Raw genomic sequence first — 14,930 nt, 5'->3', positions numbered from 1 at the left:
ATGAGGATTTTTTAGATAATGTGAAACTATGCAGATGATGCATATATCTACAATGAAGTGGGCATATCATTTGAAAAATCTATACATTTAAAATGCTGCAGAGATTGGTAACTTCTTTCAAATGGTCAGAAAGGCACTTTACAAAATGCAGAAAAGTGATGTCCTACATTTACCACATTAAATGATGTATCTAAAGACATTCTTCATCCCCTTAAATATTGTTCCATAGGTTGGACTATGAACATACATACATAGAGGTATTTAAGCAGTCATTCATTCCTCACTTTATGCACAACTAGAACAGGAAAGATGCCTAACATGTGATACCATGCTAAATACCCTCTGCCATACACTTCACAGTGGTTTACAAAATATATACTTAAATTTAGATGAATCTTTGTGTAGTTCAGATAAACATTTCAGCAGAGAACTCAAAACTCTCACAATAGATCTCAATAAGTGTTTGTAATATGTGACAATATTAATTTATTAATGATTGGGTGCAGAAGTGATCATAAAAAGGTAATAGAGTTTGAAGCACTGTTGAAAAGCTACAGTTCCGCCATCATGCAGTGGTAACTGATACTATAACACCCACAACACATTCAGAAAATTAAAATTCCAGAATTGCTATATAATGAAGACCTGTGAAGCTGTTCCATGAAAATGTTCTACAAAAAGTACTTAGAACACATAGCTTGGAATGCTACTTATGATAGAAAGACATTAAACTTGTTAGCAACACACTATACTTCTTTGGGGAAGGTAACTTCTACTGTTAGGCATGTATACTGCAACTCATTGCCAGTTCAGTACCACGTACATTGTTGACCTGGGTTGTTCTGGTCATCTGCAGTGACTCTTTTTGCTAGTGCTGTTTTGTTCTTGTATCATTTTTTTATGGTTGCAAGTTTAAGTCAGCAACGAGTAGCTGAGAAATTTTGTTTTCTACTTGGTAAAAATTCTACCGAAACTGTTGTAATGTTGAAAATGATTTACCAAGATAATGCTACGCGAAAAAAAATCAAGTTTATGAGTAGTTTTTTCAATTTAAAAATGGCAGCATGCTGATTAATGACTAAGCTTGTTCTAGACATTCATCAACTGCACTTATCAACAAAAATATTGAAAAAATTCCAGAGCTTGTGCTCACAGACCATCAACAGACAACTGATCAACTGTCAGAGATTAGTGGATTATCTTGAAGCTCAGTTATGCAAATTTTAATGGAAGATTTGGGAATGAAAAGGGTTGCTGCCAAGTTTGTTTCTCGAGTTCTGACTGAAAATCAAAAGGCACATCGAGTTAAAACAGGTTATGCTTTGAAACAACAGCTCGAAAATGATCTAGATCTTCTGTCAAAGGTCATTACTGGTGATGAGTGATAGTGCTATGGTTATGACCCAGAAACAAAGCAACAGTCAGCCCAATGGAAGTCATCATCATCATCACCCCATACAAAAAAATATCATCAAGTCAAATCAAACATCAAAGCGATGCAGATTTGCTTTTTGATGCCAAGGGGATAGTTCATTCAGAAACTGTTCCCCCCATTCAGACCATTAGTCAAACCTTTTATTTGAAAGTTTTAAGAAGATTGCACAACTGTGATTGTCAAAAAAGACCTGATTTGTTGCAGACTGGAGACTGGTTCTTCCACCATGACAACACAGATGCACACACAGACATCACTGTTAGACAATTTTTGGCTAAAAATGGCATGGTTCTGCTGCCCCACACACCTCACTCACCTGACATGGCTCTGTATGATATTTTCCTATTTCCACTTATGAAAAGGGGCATGGAAGGACACCAATTTGACAACATTGAATAAAATAAAGAAAAAAATGAGGGAGGAACAGTCAGCCATTTCTAAAGATGACTACAAAAAAATGTTCTGAGCAGTGTAAGCACTAGTGGGACAAATGTATTAGTTGTACTGGAGAGTATTTTGAAGGGCATAAGATTGTTTCATAAACAATTTGAAAATATATAGCTTTTAAAAAATAATTCTTATTTTTTTGTACCACCTCATGCTATTGCAACACAGTAACAATGATTGAAAAAATGACAGTCAACATGCTCAGTAAAATAGATAACTCATCTAGACCATTCATTCATCTGAAGGAATGTTGTCTCTTCAAACCCACAGCTATGGTTACTTCAAGTAACTTCATAGTTAATAACTTGTATGCAGTCTGCATGGGGTGGCATTACAATGTGAATTACAGTAATTTACAGATTACACTACTATTTCCATTCTATCCAGGATTTTCCATTATCATATTAAAGTAACTGTTGTTCCTTTCCATACACATATTACAGATTGCCAACATCTCGGCATTACTATCAAGGTAAGGAACAATATTTCCTCTTTCAACTAAATTCTCAAAGCCACTGCTGCATATCAGTCCCATAACACTATCAGTATTATCATTCCTTGAAACTTCAGTCATAATCTACTATATTTAAACAAAATATATAATAAAAGGCATTGGCACTATTCATCAGTCTGTATGCAACTAATGTTTGTAGAAGAAATAACTATACAGAAGATAAATTACTTATATCTAATAAATCACTGTACCGTGAGAAAGCTAGTGGTGCACATATGATACCAGCTGATATTTTCATTCCATTTTCAAGAGTAATGTAGTGCAGCACATAACGATGAAAATTCTTCCACTCACGTTTTTCCCCGTAACTGTGATCTCTTACACCATCCATCTTTACTGTGTACTGTTTTCCATTCACTGTCACTTTACCATGTAACTTCCCAAATTGTTCATAGTGAGTCTGATGGGAACTGTAAAATTTGAAAGTTGATCTGATACTCATAAACACTATTCATCTTCATTTTATCAGATTTCTTATCTGTGCACTATAGCATATGATGAAACAAAACTTTTTTTGTAGTACAAAATTTAAATACCTCAGTGTATCTTGAAATTACCTTCGCACATTTTGGAAATATTCTCTACTCCATGTCTCTAAAGCCATAGCACGTGAGATACATAAAGGATCCATGTCAGTATCATAATCAAAATACCGATATTCAGAACTCCAAACTGCGTTGATTTCAACATCAAATAATTTGTTTTCATCAGTACTTGACCTGAAAGAGAGCCAAAAATGAAAATAAATTTTATGGTATTTAAGTATATTCAAGTTTCTGCAGCTGAAGTATAAAACAGTTTTCAGTGCTGCAAATTCTTGCTGTGGAACCAATAATTCTATGAGGAAGTTTTGTAGATGTAAACATAGAGTTTTTTATACCATAAAACTCTATAATTGTGCTTAATAAAGTAAAAAAGTACTAAATTAAAGTAGCTTACTTAGGATCTTAATTGTATAGCCAGAGAACATCCATATGCTTTGTAAAACATCAAAGTTTATCTCACAACTTCCCTTTCAGTATTTAGGTAGTCTGATGTCACTCAAAAATGTAAAATATGTATTAAATTTGTTTCACTGCAAGCTAAGATATAAATCAGACCAAATCACCTCAGAAAATGAAAGTTGTTATTAAAAAAGGTCATTACACATATGAGTTTTCTCAGTATATTGGAAAACTATGAATTAAACAGCAGTGTTCTTTGTGGAGGAAGGATTGAGTTGTTCAATCTTTCTGAATGTCCAGTGGGATATACGTCTACATTAGCCATTTTCTTTTAGTAACTTTAAGTTCATCAATGTTATCTCTAGCCATTCTTCCCACACTCATATAAAAGCCTTCTTCAGAACTGAGGTAATGGATATCATGAGGCTGACTTATCTGCCATTGCACCCACTAACTCATTTCTCTGGGTTCCCCTTTGGCACATTACCTAACAGAGCAGAACATATTTCCTACTCACACACAAGCAGAGAAACACGTTCTGAATATTCTGTATTTTTTTCACCTGATTACCTGCAATTAGTAGTTTGACAAACACTGAGGTAAGGGGAAAATGTGCTGAACTTTGTGTAATAATACAGTATTCACCAAGAGGAAGCAGAAAGTAATTTTGGTATCTGCAGATTTTAAATAGGGCTGTCACATTAGACTGGGATATACACTGAGGCACCAAAGGAACTGGTATAGGCATGTGCATTCATATACAGTGATATGTAAACAGGCAGAATATGACAATGTGGCAGGGAATGCCTATATAAGAAAACACGTGCCTGACACAGTTGTTAGATCAGTTACTGCTGCTACAATGGCAGGTTATCAAGATTTAACCGAGTTTGAACATTTTGTAATAGTCGGCACATGAGCGATGGGACACAGCATTTCCAAAGTAGCAATGAAGTGGGTAATTTCCTGAATGAACATTTCATGAGTGTACCTTGAATATCAGGAATCTGCTAAAACATCAAATATCTGACATTTCTGTGGCAAGAAAAAGATCCTGCAAGAACAGAACCAATGACAACTGAAGAGAATTGTTCACAGTGACAGAAGTGTAACCCTTGAACAAATTTGTGCAGATTTCAACACTGGGCCATCAAAAAGTGTCAGCATGTGAACCATTCAATGAAACATCATCGACATAGGTTTCAGAGCCGAAGGCCCACTCATGTACCCTTGATAACTGCACAACACAAGGCTTTATGTCTCACCTGTGTCCATAAACACTGACATTGGACTGTTGATGACTGGAAACATGTTGCCAGGTCAAATGAGTTTCATTTCAAATTGTATCTAGTGGATGGATGTGTATAGCTACAGAGACAACGTTATGAATCCATGGACCCTACATGTTAGCAGGGAACTGCTTAATTTGGTGGAGGCTCTGTAATGGTGTTGGGTGTGTGCAGTTGGAGTGATGCGGGACCCCTGATATGTCTAGATATGACTGACAGGTAACATGTATGTAAGTATCCTGTCTGATCACCTGCAGCCATTCATGCCCCTTGTGCATTCTGATAGAGTTGGGAAATTCTAGCAGGACAATTTGACACCTCACACATCCAGAATTGCTACAGAGTTGCTCCAAGGACATTCTTCTGGCCACCAAACTCACCAGACATGAACATTATTGAGCATATCTGGGACGCCTGTTCACAAGACATCTCCTACACTCACATTCTTACGGATTTATGGACAGCCCTGCATGATTTGTGGCATCAATTCCCCAACGCTACTTCAGACATTAGTCAAGTCCATGCCACTTCATATTGCAGCACTTCTGCATGTTTGTGGGGGCCTACACGATGTTAGGCAGGTGTACCAGTTTCTTTGGCTCTTCAGTGTATTTCATCACAGGGTCCTGCAGGTTTCTGTCCTGGATCCTTTATTGTTGTTGATTTATGCTGATTATAAGTCTGGAGCTGGGGATGAACATGAGTAAAAATTTACAATATTTGCAAATGACACAAATATTGTAACACAAAATCTTTTAGTTGCAGTCACCAACATTTTATGAAAAGTCTCCATACATTTACTATTAATTTCCTGTCTGTCAACCTATGGAAGGAAATTTTATGAAAATTCTACCAAGTCACAAAAGCCCAGAGGAATACATAGTGATATTCAGAATCTAGCAATTACAGAGGGTTGAAGCATCATGTTGCTAGGTCTTCACTTAGACTGCAGATTAAGCTGGGAAAATCACATATTTCAAAAGTGAATATATTGAACAGTAGTCTGATTTTGCATTAAGAGTGCTCTCTTATATTGGAACCAAATGGTGACAGAGGGCAGTTCATTCTGGCTATGGCCATTCCATCACATCATGTGGAATTTTCTTCTGGGAGAACTCTTATTTTGCTCAAAAAATCTTCATTTTCAGAAGACAGTGATTACAATCATTTTAAGAATAATTGCAAGAACCTGTTGTTAAATACTTATTATTCAGCTGAGAATATTTTCCACTGCTTCTCAATACATTTTCTTCTTTCACATGCTTTGTTATAAAGAGCCCCATTCTGAAAGCAACTCAGCAGACCACACAAATGACATTAGAAATAATAACTGGACATGACCAATTGGAATATCTGTCCATAGTGCAGAGATGTGCTAAGAATGCTGGTGCAAACATTTTCAACTTTCTTCCCTCTGAGCTTAAAAACTTAAGGAATAGAGAATCCTTTCTCAAAACTAAAATACAGCAGTTTCTCTTGAATCACTCATTCTACTCTTTGGGTAATTGGTAAATAATAGCCTTCGAAAGAAAAGATATAGCTAAATAGTTTCATGATCATCAAATGTGAATACAAGTATTATATGTGGCTTGTGTTATTTTCATTCACTCACTGTATAGTATGAATACGTATATTTATTGTATGGGTATGGATCAACTGATTGTCCTGTGCCTGCGCCTGTCAAGCTGTTCTGAACATGTTACTACTGAAGTGCAAAGATAATGATCATGTTTTATCTTACTTCTAATATTGTAGTTGCTGTAACCACCAATTTTGTGTGTGCACTGCTTCATAGTTTGTGCATGATGTTTGTGCTTGATTTGGCCACTAGAGGTCACCTGACCTGCTAATACAACAGCAGTTGTGTGCAGAGCCTGCTGGCTGCACCCTCTGTTGGAACTTATGTCTATATAGGCCAGATTGCAAGGCTCCACCAGTCATTCGTGTATTGAAAATTGTATTGTACCTTGTCTTCCATGTGAGTGTACTGTTTGAGCAACAAAATTTTAGGGTTCTTGCGGTAGAAAAGTAGTATCTGTTTGTAAATCTTTTGAATAGTAAATTGTAATTAAAGGTACACGTAAATATATGTAATCATAATTTTGGCATGTGCCACAGTCAGGTGAGTTTATCACCATATATATCCTATCCATGGAAGACATATAAATTAATAAACAAATCATAGTTTTGTTCCAGATCTACCACTAGAAAACAGTAGCTGATCAGAAATGAGTGGTCAGAAGTTTATTTGGTAAGTGAACCTAGTTGTAAGTGGCCAGTAATGCCTTTTGTCAAAATTAGTCACCCAAACAGATTAGGCAAAAGGAAGAACATAGAAGGTTCCAGAGAACTCGTCCTTTTCCTCTTGTCTTTGTGTTTTTAGGTGTTTCACAATTCAGACACTTCTTTTGGTTTAATGTCCTTGGTATCCCTTCTGGCTATTCTCATTTTTACTGTCTTCACTTTAACCTTCCTTTGTTGCATTTCAATCTGCTCTGGCACTTTAATTTTTCTACCCACTTGCTTCTCTAACTCTCCACCTCCCCAGTCACTTCATCAATCTTTTCCATCTGTCACTACAATTTTATCTTTTGCCTTTGGAGTATCACATAACATTATACACCACCAATAAATGACACACTGAGTTTCAGACAGGCACAAAAAGACTTTTACACATTTAGGTTTTGGCCAAAGCCTCCTTCAGGAAAGAAAAGAGAGATGCATACACACAAACAAGCACATCTTATGCATATATGACAGCTCTCCCTGGTTGCAGTAGCCGGAGAGAGCAGTCACATATGCATGTGCTTGTTTGAATGTGTGTGTGTGTGTGTTTTATTTTCATTTCTGAAGAGGGCTTTGGTGAACCCTAAGCATGTAATGGTCTTTTTGTAGTGCTTGTCTGCAACTCAAGATGTCATCTTGATGGCGAGTAGCGATCTACCATTTCTAATATTGTTGAAATTCCAGTCTGGACTTTCCCTTGTTGAATTATACATTACCAGTTACTCAGTGGTATATAGAAACATTTGGAAATCTTATTAGTTAGGCCCCATACATCTAGAAAAGAATAAATCAATGCTAACGTCAGTCACCGTTCAGTTTTATATATCTTGTGTATCCTGATTCTGTGAGTGTGTCCCGTTTATCTTTCACTAAATTTCCACTACAAAAAGATGAGACTATATGAGATAATTATTTTTGAATGATAAAAACTCCACTTAATCCCTCAAGTTATACATGACATGACTCTTTCCTATCTGACACATTACCTTGAGCAGCTAGAAATTTTTAATTTTAAATTACAGGTAAAATATTTTCCACAGGACAACTCACTTCATTTTTCCTTTGTACTGCAATTCCCATGTTCTCATTGGTTGAAATGGTGCAATGACTAGTCCCTCTGCTCCATATTTGTCTTTCCTCTCCAGTTTATTTCTGAACATCATGGTGTCTGGCAGTTTTGGAGACATTAGGAGCCCTACATTAGGAACCTGTTCAAAATAGTCATCATAAGATCGAAACTTGATAGCTCTAGGAAATCATTCTGTGTTTATCAGCATTGTCCCTATCACATAAAACAGTGATGATGTCAGTTATTTCCATATTTGGTGTTGCATGAATGGTCAAGTAGTCAATCTTCACACTTTCATAATGAGTGGTGCAAATATTCATATCCTGACAGCATAGAAGCATTTCAACATTTGTTTGTAGTGGTTCTGTAAAACAGAGAGAGAGAGAGAGAGAGAGAGAGAGAGAGAGAGAGAGAGAGAGAGAGAGGGAGGGGGGGGGGGGACCATGTCTCAAGATCTCATGATGTACCTATGTACTGGTAATGGACTGTTGGACTGTTATATAGCCAATAACACATTAAGTCAAGCAGAAAGTATTTTAAATGGACCGTATTATATTTACATCAGTCGTTATTTTAGATAGCAAAAATAGAAAGTACTAAGAAATTTTAAAATGGCAATGGCCATCAAATGTAGGATAAAAATCTATAAGTAATAAAGAAAAATGTTTCACAAAAAATAAATTGCAGCTGTAACGTATGTATAACTAAAGGTTTGGATGGTTTGTCTGAAGAAGAACTTCCACACTGCTGTTCTCATTTCAGTATGGTTCACTACCCCATAGCAAAGGGATAGACATATTACTACCATTTGGCAGAACTTTAATCCTTCTCTGATGAAAGCAGATCTGTAGTTGTTGTTATTGGTACTTAGTATCCCTAAGGCTGTTAGTGTGATTTTTTTATATGTTCTATTGGGAACAGATTAGCGTACACTGACAGCCACAGGCGAATCTATACATGATATGGACAGTCAATAGATATTTGATATGAGTGGGCAAGTGTTGCCTTCTTGAAAGAAAGCTCCATTTTGCAGTGTTAGGAAAGGTAAACACGATGCTAGATGATGATAAAAAATATATTGTGGAGTCACAAAATGTGACCTGAGGTCATACCTAATGGCTCTCCACTTGAGAGAGTAATGTTGGAGAAATTATGATTCAATGTCCTGTCAGTGACAAGGTCATTAGAGATGGAGGGCAAGCTCAAATTGGGGAAGAATGAGGAAAGAAATTGATCATACACTTTTCAAAGACTCTACCTCAACATTTTCCTGAAGTGATTTACTGAAACTATGAAAACCCTAAATAAGATATTCACATGGGAATTTCAACCATGGTCAAGCAACATGCAAGTCTTATCTTTCAAGCACTAAGTAATACTGGAAAATCACTCCACAACATTTTGAAGATATGTTTTCTTCTCTCTGCAGCTTGTGGTTTAGTGGTTAGTGTTGCCACCTCTGGTACACAGGGTTCTGGGTTCAATTCCTGGCCAAGGCAGAGATTTTTTCTGCCTGAGGGCTAGGTGATTGTGTTGTCCTCATCACATCATCATCATTCAGGAAGAGTGGTGTGACTGGACTGTGAAAAAGATTGGGAATTTGTATGGGCACTGATAACTGTGCTGTTGAGCACCCCATGAACCAAATATCATCTTCATCATTATCATCATGTTTTCTTCCATCATCTTGATTATCATTTGTAGCTGATAAGCAATTGTTTTACACTTGCATGAAAAACAGTACATAGTAAAATCAGTCGCATATAACAAGCTTGCTATACATGTAATGGAAATTCATATATACAATATCCATTGGTTTTATAATCAGACAGTAGGAAGGTGTATCAAGTCTCTAGCCTTCAGAGACAAATTTATTCTGGTATTGATTGGGGATAAGATGGCAGACACTCAGAAAAAAAATCAGGGCAGAGGCATCTTCCACTATTTACGGGCAACACGCATCCCAAAGAAATAAGTGTAGCTAATAAAGCCATGCAATGTATACACACAATAAAATAAATGCTGTGAATCATGGCACTTTTGTCCCACTTGTGAAGAAAAGCCACCTCTTTGCATGGAAGAATACTTCAAGATGTATCATCAATTAGAAAACAACTTTATTTTACATTACTATTAGTGATACAAAGTATATATTTTTCATCTAAAGCTAAAATACTTGTATGAACTTTTGTATGCACTTTTCTGTTAGTTTATCCCAAGTGTACAAATAAAAATTATGTTCCACCATACCTAGACAATTTACTATACCTGTCCCTGAAGCTCAAGACCTGTAAATCACATGCATTTGCTACAAATGTTTTTGTACTGGTATCCGACTTTACACAGAAACTCCTATCCTGTGAGTTAACCCATAATGAACACCAATGGCCAGGTCATCGGGCACAAGATAACTCATAGGTGGCCATAATTGTGATAACAGAGCTGAAAGCTGTTCACCTCCAAGAGCACAGAAGAGAATGTATCCTCACAATCATTATTATCATCTTATTAACAAGAGTAACAATCTATGGAAGTTTAAAAGCTGGTTTTACAATAGTTTGTCATGTAGTCATGTCTTGGAATTTACATTCCCAATGACTTACATGGGTGATATTTATATCTTCTGTGATACTGTCGGAAAAAAAGTAGTAATAGCAACTGACTTCAACATCATTGTCTTAAGTGAATGCCATGAAGCTGACAAATTCACTGATCTAATAAAAAAATCTGGCTTCAAATTAAACTTCTTAGAATACATCAGAGAAAATTTCCAGTCAGCAATCAGTATTGATAACATTCTGACAAATTATGTGTTTGAAGACATTCATAAATTTTGCTTAGATATAGGAATGTTTGATCATAAAGCACTGTTTATTGAATTGGCAAAAACAAACACAGAAACCTCACCTAAAAATAAGCCTAAGTACGTTAAAAGAAATTTCATCTCAAAAAATTTGACTGTATTCCAGAACAGATTAAAAGAAACAGACTGGCAATGTAACAATAAAAAGTCAACTAATGAAAACTTTCAAAAATTCCTAAACAGCTTCCTTCTTGTATTCAATGAAACCTTTCCACCTAAGTGTGCCAACAGCAAAGTGACAAGTAAACTAACTTGGATAACAGAAGTAATAAAAATTTATAGTGCTAGGAAATGACAGCTGCACAAAGAGCTGAAATATAACAAAGATCTAGCTTTTATTGAATATGTGAAGCCTTATAAAAATGTTTTCAAAAATGTTGTAAAGGCAGCAAAAAAAATGTTTAACAGTGAACTAATTTCAAATAATAAGAATAAATCAAAAGCAGTGTGGTCTGTTGTTAAATCAGAATTAGGCATTAAGGTCAACAGCCATGAAATTTGTAAAACAAAGCATGAAAACACCACCACTGTAAATCCTGCTCAAATATCGGAGTCTTTATCAATGTGACAAAATCAAACATCAATGTTACAAAATACAATAAAAATGCACGTCCATATGGGCTTGATCGAAAAAATATATCTCCCATGAAACTTAGAAATATTACAATGAAAGAAATAGAAGACATTATATTATCACTAAAAAATAATTTTGGTGGGTTGGGATGGGATACCTGTGAAAGTAATTAAATCAGTGTACAAAATAATAAGCCCTCCACTAGCTAAATTAATCAACAAATCATTAGAAGAAGGTTGTTTTTTATAATCATTAAAAACACAGAAATAAAACCACTTTTTAAGAAAGTGTCAAGAGATGATATGGTGAACTATCGTCCTATCTCCCTCCTTCCAGTGCTGTCAAAAATTTTTGAGAAAGTAGCTGCTATCCAAATCCAGAACTTTATTGTATCACAGGGGATTATTTTGTGGAATCAGTTTGGCTTCCAGCAAGGGAAAGATACAACAGATGCCATAAATAATTTCATAGAAAAAATTAGTACAGCTCTAGACAAAAACAGTAAAGTAGCCGGAATTTTCTGCAACCTGACAAAGGCTTTCGATTCCATAAATCATTCCTTGCTAATCCACAAACTAGAAACATATGGGAGTAAGGGTGCAGTACTTCAATGGCTTACTTCTTACTTATCTAATAGAAAACAAAGAACAATCATCTCTTCAAATGGTGTAAACTACCACTCAGACTGGAAAACAATAACACAGGGTGTCCCACAAGGTTTGATCCTCGGTCCAATTCTCTTTCTATTGTACACTCCTGGAAATGGAAAAAAGAACACATTGACACCGGTGTGTCAGACCCACCATACTTGCTCCGGACACTGCGAGAGGGCTGTACAAGCAATGATAACACTCACGGCACAGCGGACACACCAGGAACCGCGGTGTTGGCCGTCGAATGGCGCTAGCTGCGCAGCATTTGTGCACCGCCGCCGTCAGTGTCAGCCAGTTTGCCATGGCATACGGAGCTCCATCGCAGTCTTTAACACTGGTAGCATGCCGCGACAGCGTGGACGTGAACCGTATGTGCAGTTGACGGACTTTGAGCGAGGGCGTATAGTGGGCATGCGGGAGGCCGGGTGGACGTACCGCCGAATTGCTCAACACGTGGGGCGTGAGGTCTCCACAGTACATCGATGTTGTCGCCAGTGGTCGGCGGAAGGTGCACGTGCCCGTCGACCTTGGACCGGACCGCAGCGACGCACGGATGCACGCCAAGACAGTAGGATCCTACACAGTGCCGTAGGGGACCGCACCGCCACTTCCCAGCAAATTAGGGACACTGTTGCTCCTGGGGTATCGGCGAGGACCATTCGCAACCGTCTCCATGAAGCTGGGCTACGGTGCCGCACACCGTTAGGCAGTCTTCCGCTCATGCCCCAACATCGTGCAGCCCGCCTCCAGTGGTGTCGCGACAGGCGTGAATGGAGGGACAAATGGAGACGTGTCGTCTTCAGCGATGAGAGTCGCTTCTGCCTTGGTACCAATGATGGTCGTATGCGTGTTTGGCGCCGTGCAGGTGAGCGCCACAATCAGGACTGCATACGACCGAGGCACACAGGGCCAACACCCGGCATCATGGTGTGGGGAGCGATCTCCTACACTGGCCGTACAACTCTGGTGATCGTCGAGGGGACACTGAATAGTGCACGGTACATCCAAACCGTCATCGAACCCATCGTTCTACCATTCCTAGACCGGCAAGGGAACTTGCTGTTCCAACAGGACAATGCACGTCCGCATGTATCACGTGCCACCCAACGTGCTCTAGAAGGTGTAAGTCAACTACCCTGGCCAGCAAGATCTCCGGATCTGTCCCCCATTGAGCATGTTTGGGACTGGATGAAGCGTCGTCTCACGCGGTCTGCACGTCCAGCACGAATGCTGGTCCAACTGAGGCGCCAGGTGGAAATGGCATGGCAAGCCGTTCCACAGGACTATATCCAGCATCTCTACGATCGTCTCCATGGGAGAATAGCAGCCTGCATTGCTGCGAAAGGTGGATATACACTGTACTAGTGCCGACATTGTGCATGCTCTGTTGCCTGTGTCTATGTGCCTGTGGTTCTGTCAGTGTGATCATGTGATGTATCTGACCCCAGGAATGTGTCAATAAAGTTTCCCCTTCCTGGGACAATGAATTCACGGTGTTCTTATTTCAATTTCCAGGAGTGTATGTCAATGACTTACCATAAAACATAAATTCACCATTCATTCTGTTTGCTAATGACATGTCTGCCTTGACAGAAAGCAAAGAAACAGAAACGATTCCTGATAGAGTCACTGGTACATTAGACAAGCTAGAGTCATGGTTCCAGTTAAATGGTCTGAAGCTTAACATATCAAAAACAAACTTAATTCAATTCAGAAACAAACAGTCAAAATACCAGGAAATTAGTATAAATTATAAAAGTGAAGAATTAACAGAAGCACATTATGCCAAATTTCTAGGTCTACACCTCAATAAGAATTTAAACTGGAACACACATATTGAGTATCTGTGCAGCAAACTGGGTAGCTTTGCATATGAGATGCATATATTATCAAGTGCTACTAACATGTCCACTCGCAAAGTAGCATATGTAAGTTACTTTGAATCAGTGATAAGATATGGCATTATTTTCTGGGGGAGCTCCAATAATACATCTCGAGTACTGAAGCTCCAGAAGGAAATTTATCAGAAATATGTGCACTCCGCAGCAAGGAGAATCATGTTGTCCATTATTACAGAAACTGAAAATTTTGATTGTGCCCTCCCTATACATATACGAGCTAATGATATTTTTACACAACAAACCAGAATTGTTAATTAAAAACCAATCTGGTCATCCATACAGCACAAGGAATAAAGACAATTTTATTCTTGAAATTCTTATATACAAGTGTTATTACTCATTAGAAGAATTCATGGAAGATGAACTGATAATCTGAGCAGAATCCAACTGCAAATTAGCATTATATTGTGAAAAAAAATTGTCCATTATCAAGAAAGATATTTACCTATGCTGGAAAATAATAAAATATAGATACTGCTACATAGACTAAATATCACTCTCCCTGGTGATACCGGACTCGAGGGTCCATTACCACAGCAACGTATTTTCGCCATCTGTCCCTGTCTTGGGCTATTTCCTTCCATTCACCTTCAATACCTAGGCTCCTCAAATCAGCCTTCACATTGTCCTCCCATCTATGCCTTGGTCTCTCCACAGGAAGTTTTCCCTCTAAGTGCCCTACCAGTACTCTGTGCGCTGCCCTGCCCTCATCCATTGAAGCTACATGACCCACCCATTGCAGCCTATGTGATTTAATAATACTGGTTATGTCAGGGCTTAAATAGAGTTCGTGAACCTCTTCGTTATGCAGTTTTTGCCACTCTCCGCTAAAGTCATCCCATTTTGCTTCGAAAATTTTCCTCAAAATTTTGTGTTCAAATACTTGAAACAGCTTTTCATTTTGCACAGTGAGAGACCAAGTATCACACCCATACAGCATAACTGGTAGAATAAT

General features: G+C 37.9%; 1 protein-coding gene across 1 annotated transcript in view; it reads right to left on the bottom strand.

Annotated features, from left to right (window-relative positions):
* LOC126298671 (uncharacterized) overlaps positions 1-14,930 on the bottom strand; it is a 62,697-nt gene that overhangs the window by 17,217 nt on the left and 30,550 nt on the right. Inside the window, exons 4-6 of the mRNA XM_049990101.1 lie at positions 7,966-8,123; positions 2,954-3,115; positions 2,588-2,806 (exon numbers count right to left, since the gene is read on the bottom strand). Of these exons, the coding sequence (XP_049846058.1) occupies positions 2,588-2,806; positions 2,954-3,115; positions 7,966-8,123 (539 nt within the window). The remainder of the gene's footprint in view (positions 1-2,587; positions 2,807-2,953; positions 3,116-7,965; positions 8,124-14,930) is intronic.

The sequence above is a fragment of the Schistocerca gregaria genome, chromosome X, assembly GCF_023897955.1.
Source record: "Schistocerca gregaria isolate iqSchGreg1 chromosome X, iqSchGreg1.2, whole genome shotgun sequence".
NCBI lineage: Eukaryota > Metazoa > Arthropoda > Insecta > Orthoptera > Acrididae > Schistocerca > Schistocerca gregaria.
This window is presented reverse-complemented; position numbering and strand designations above follow the sequence as displayed.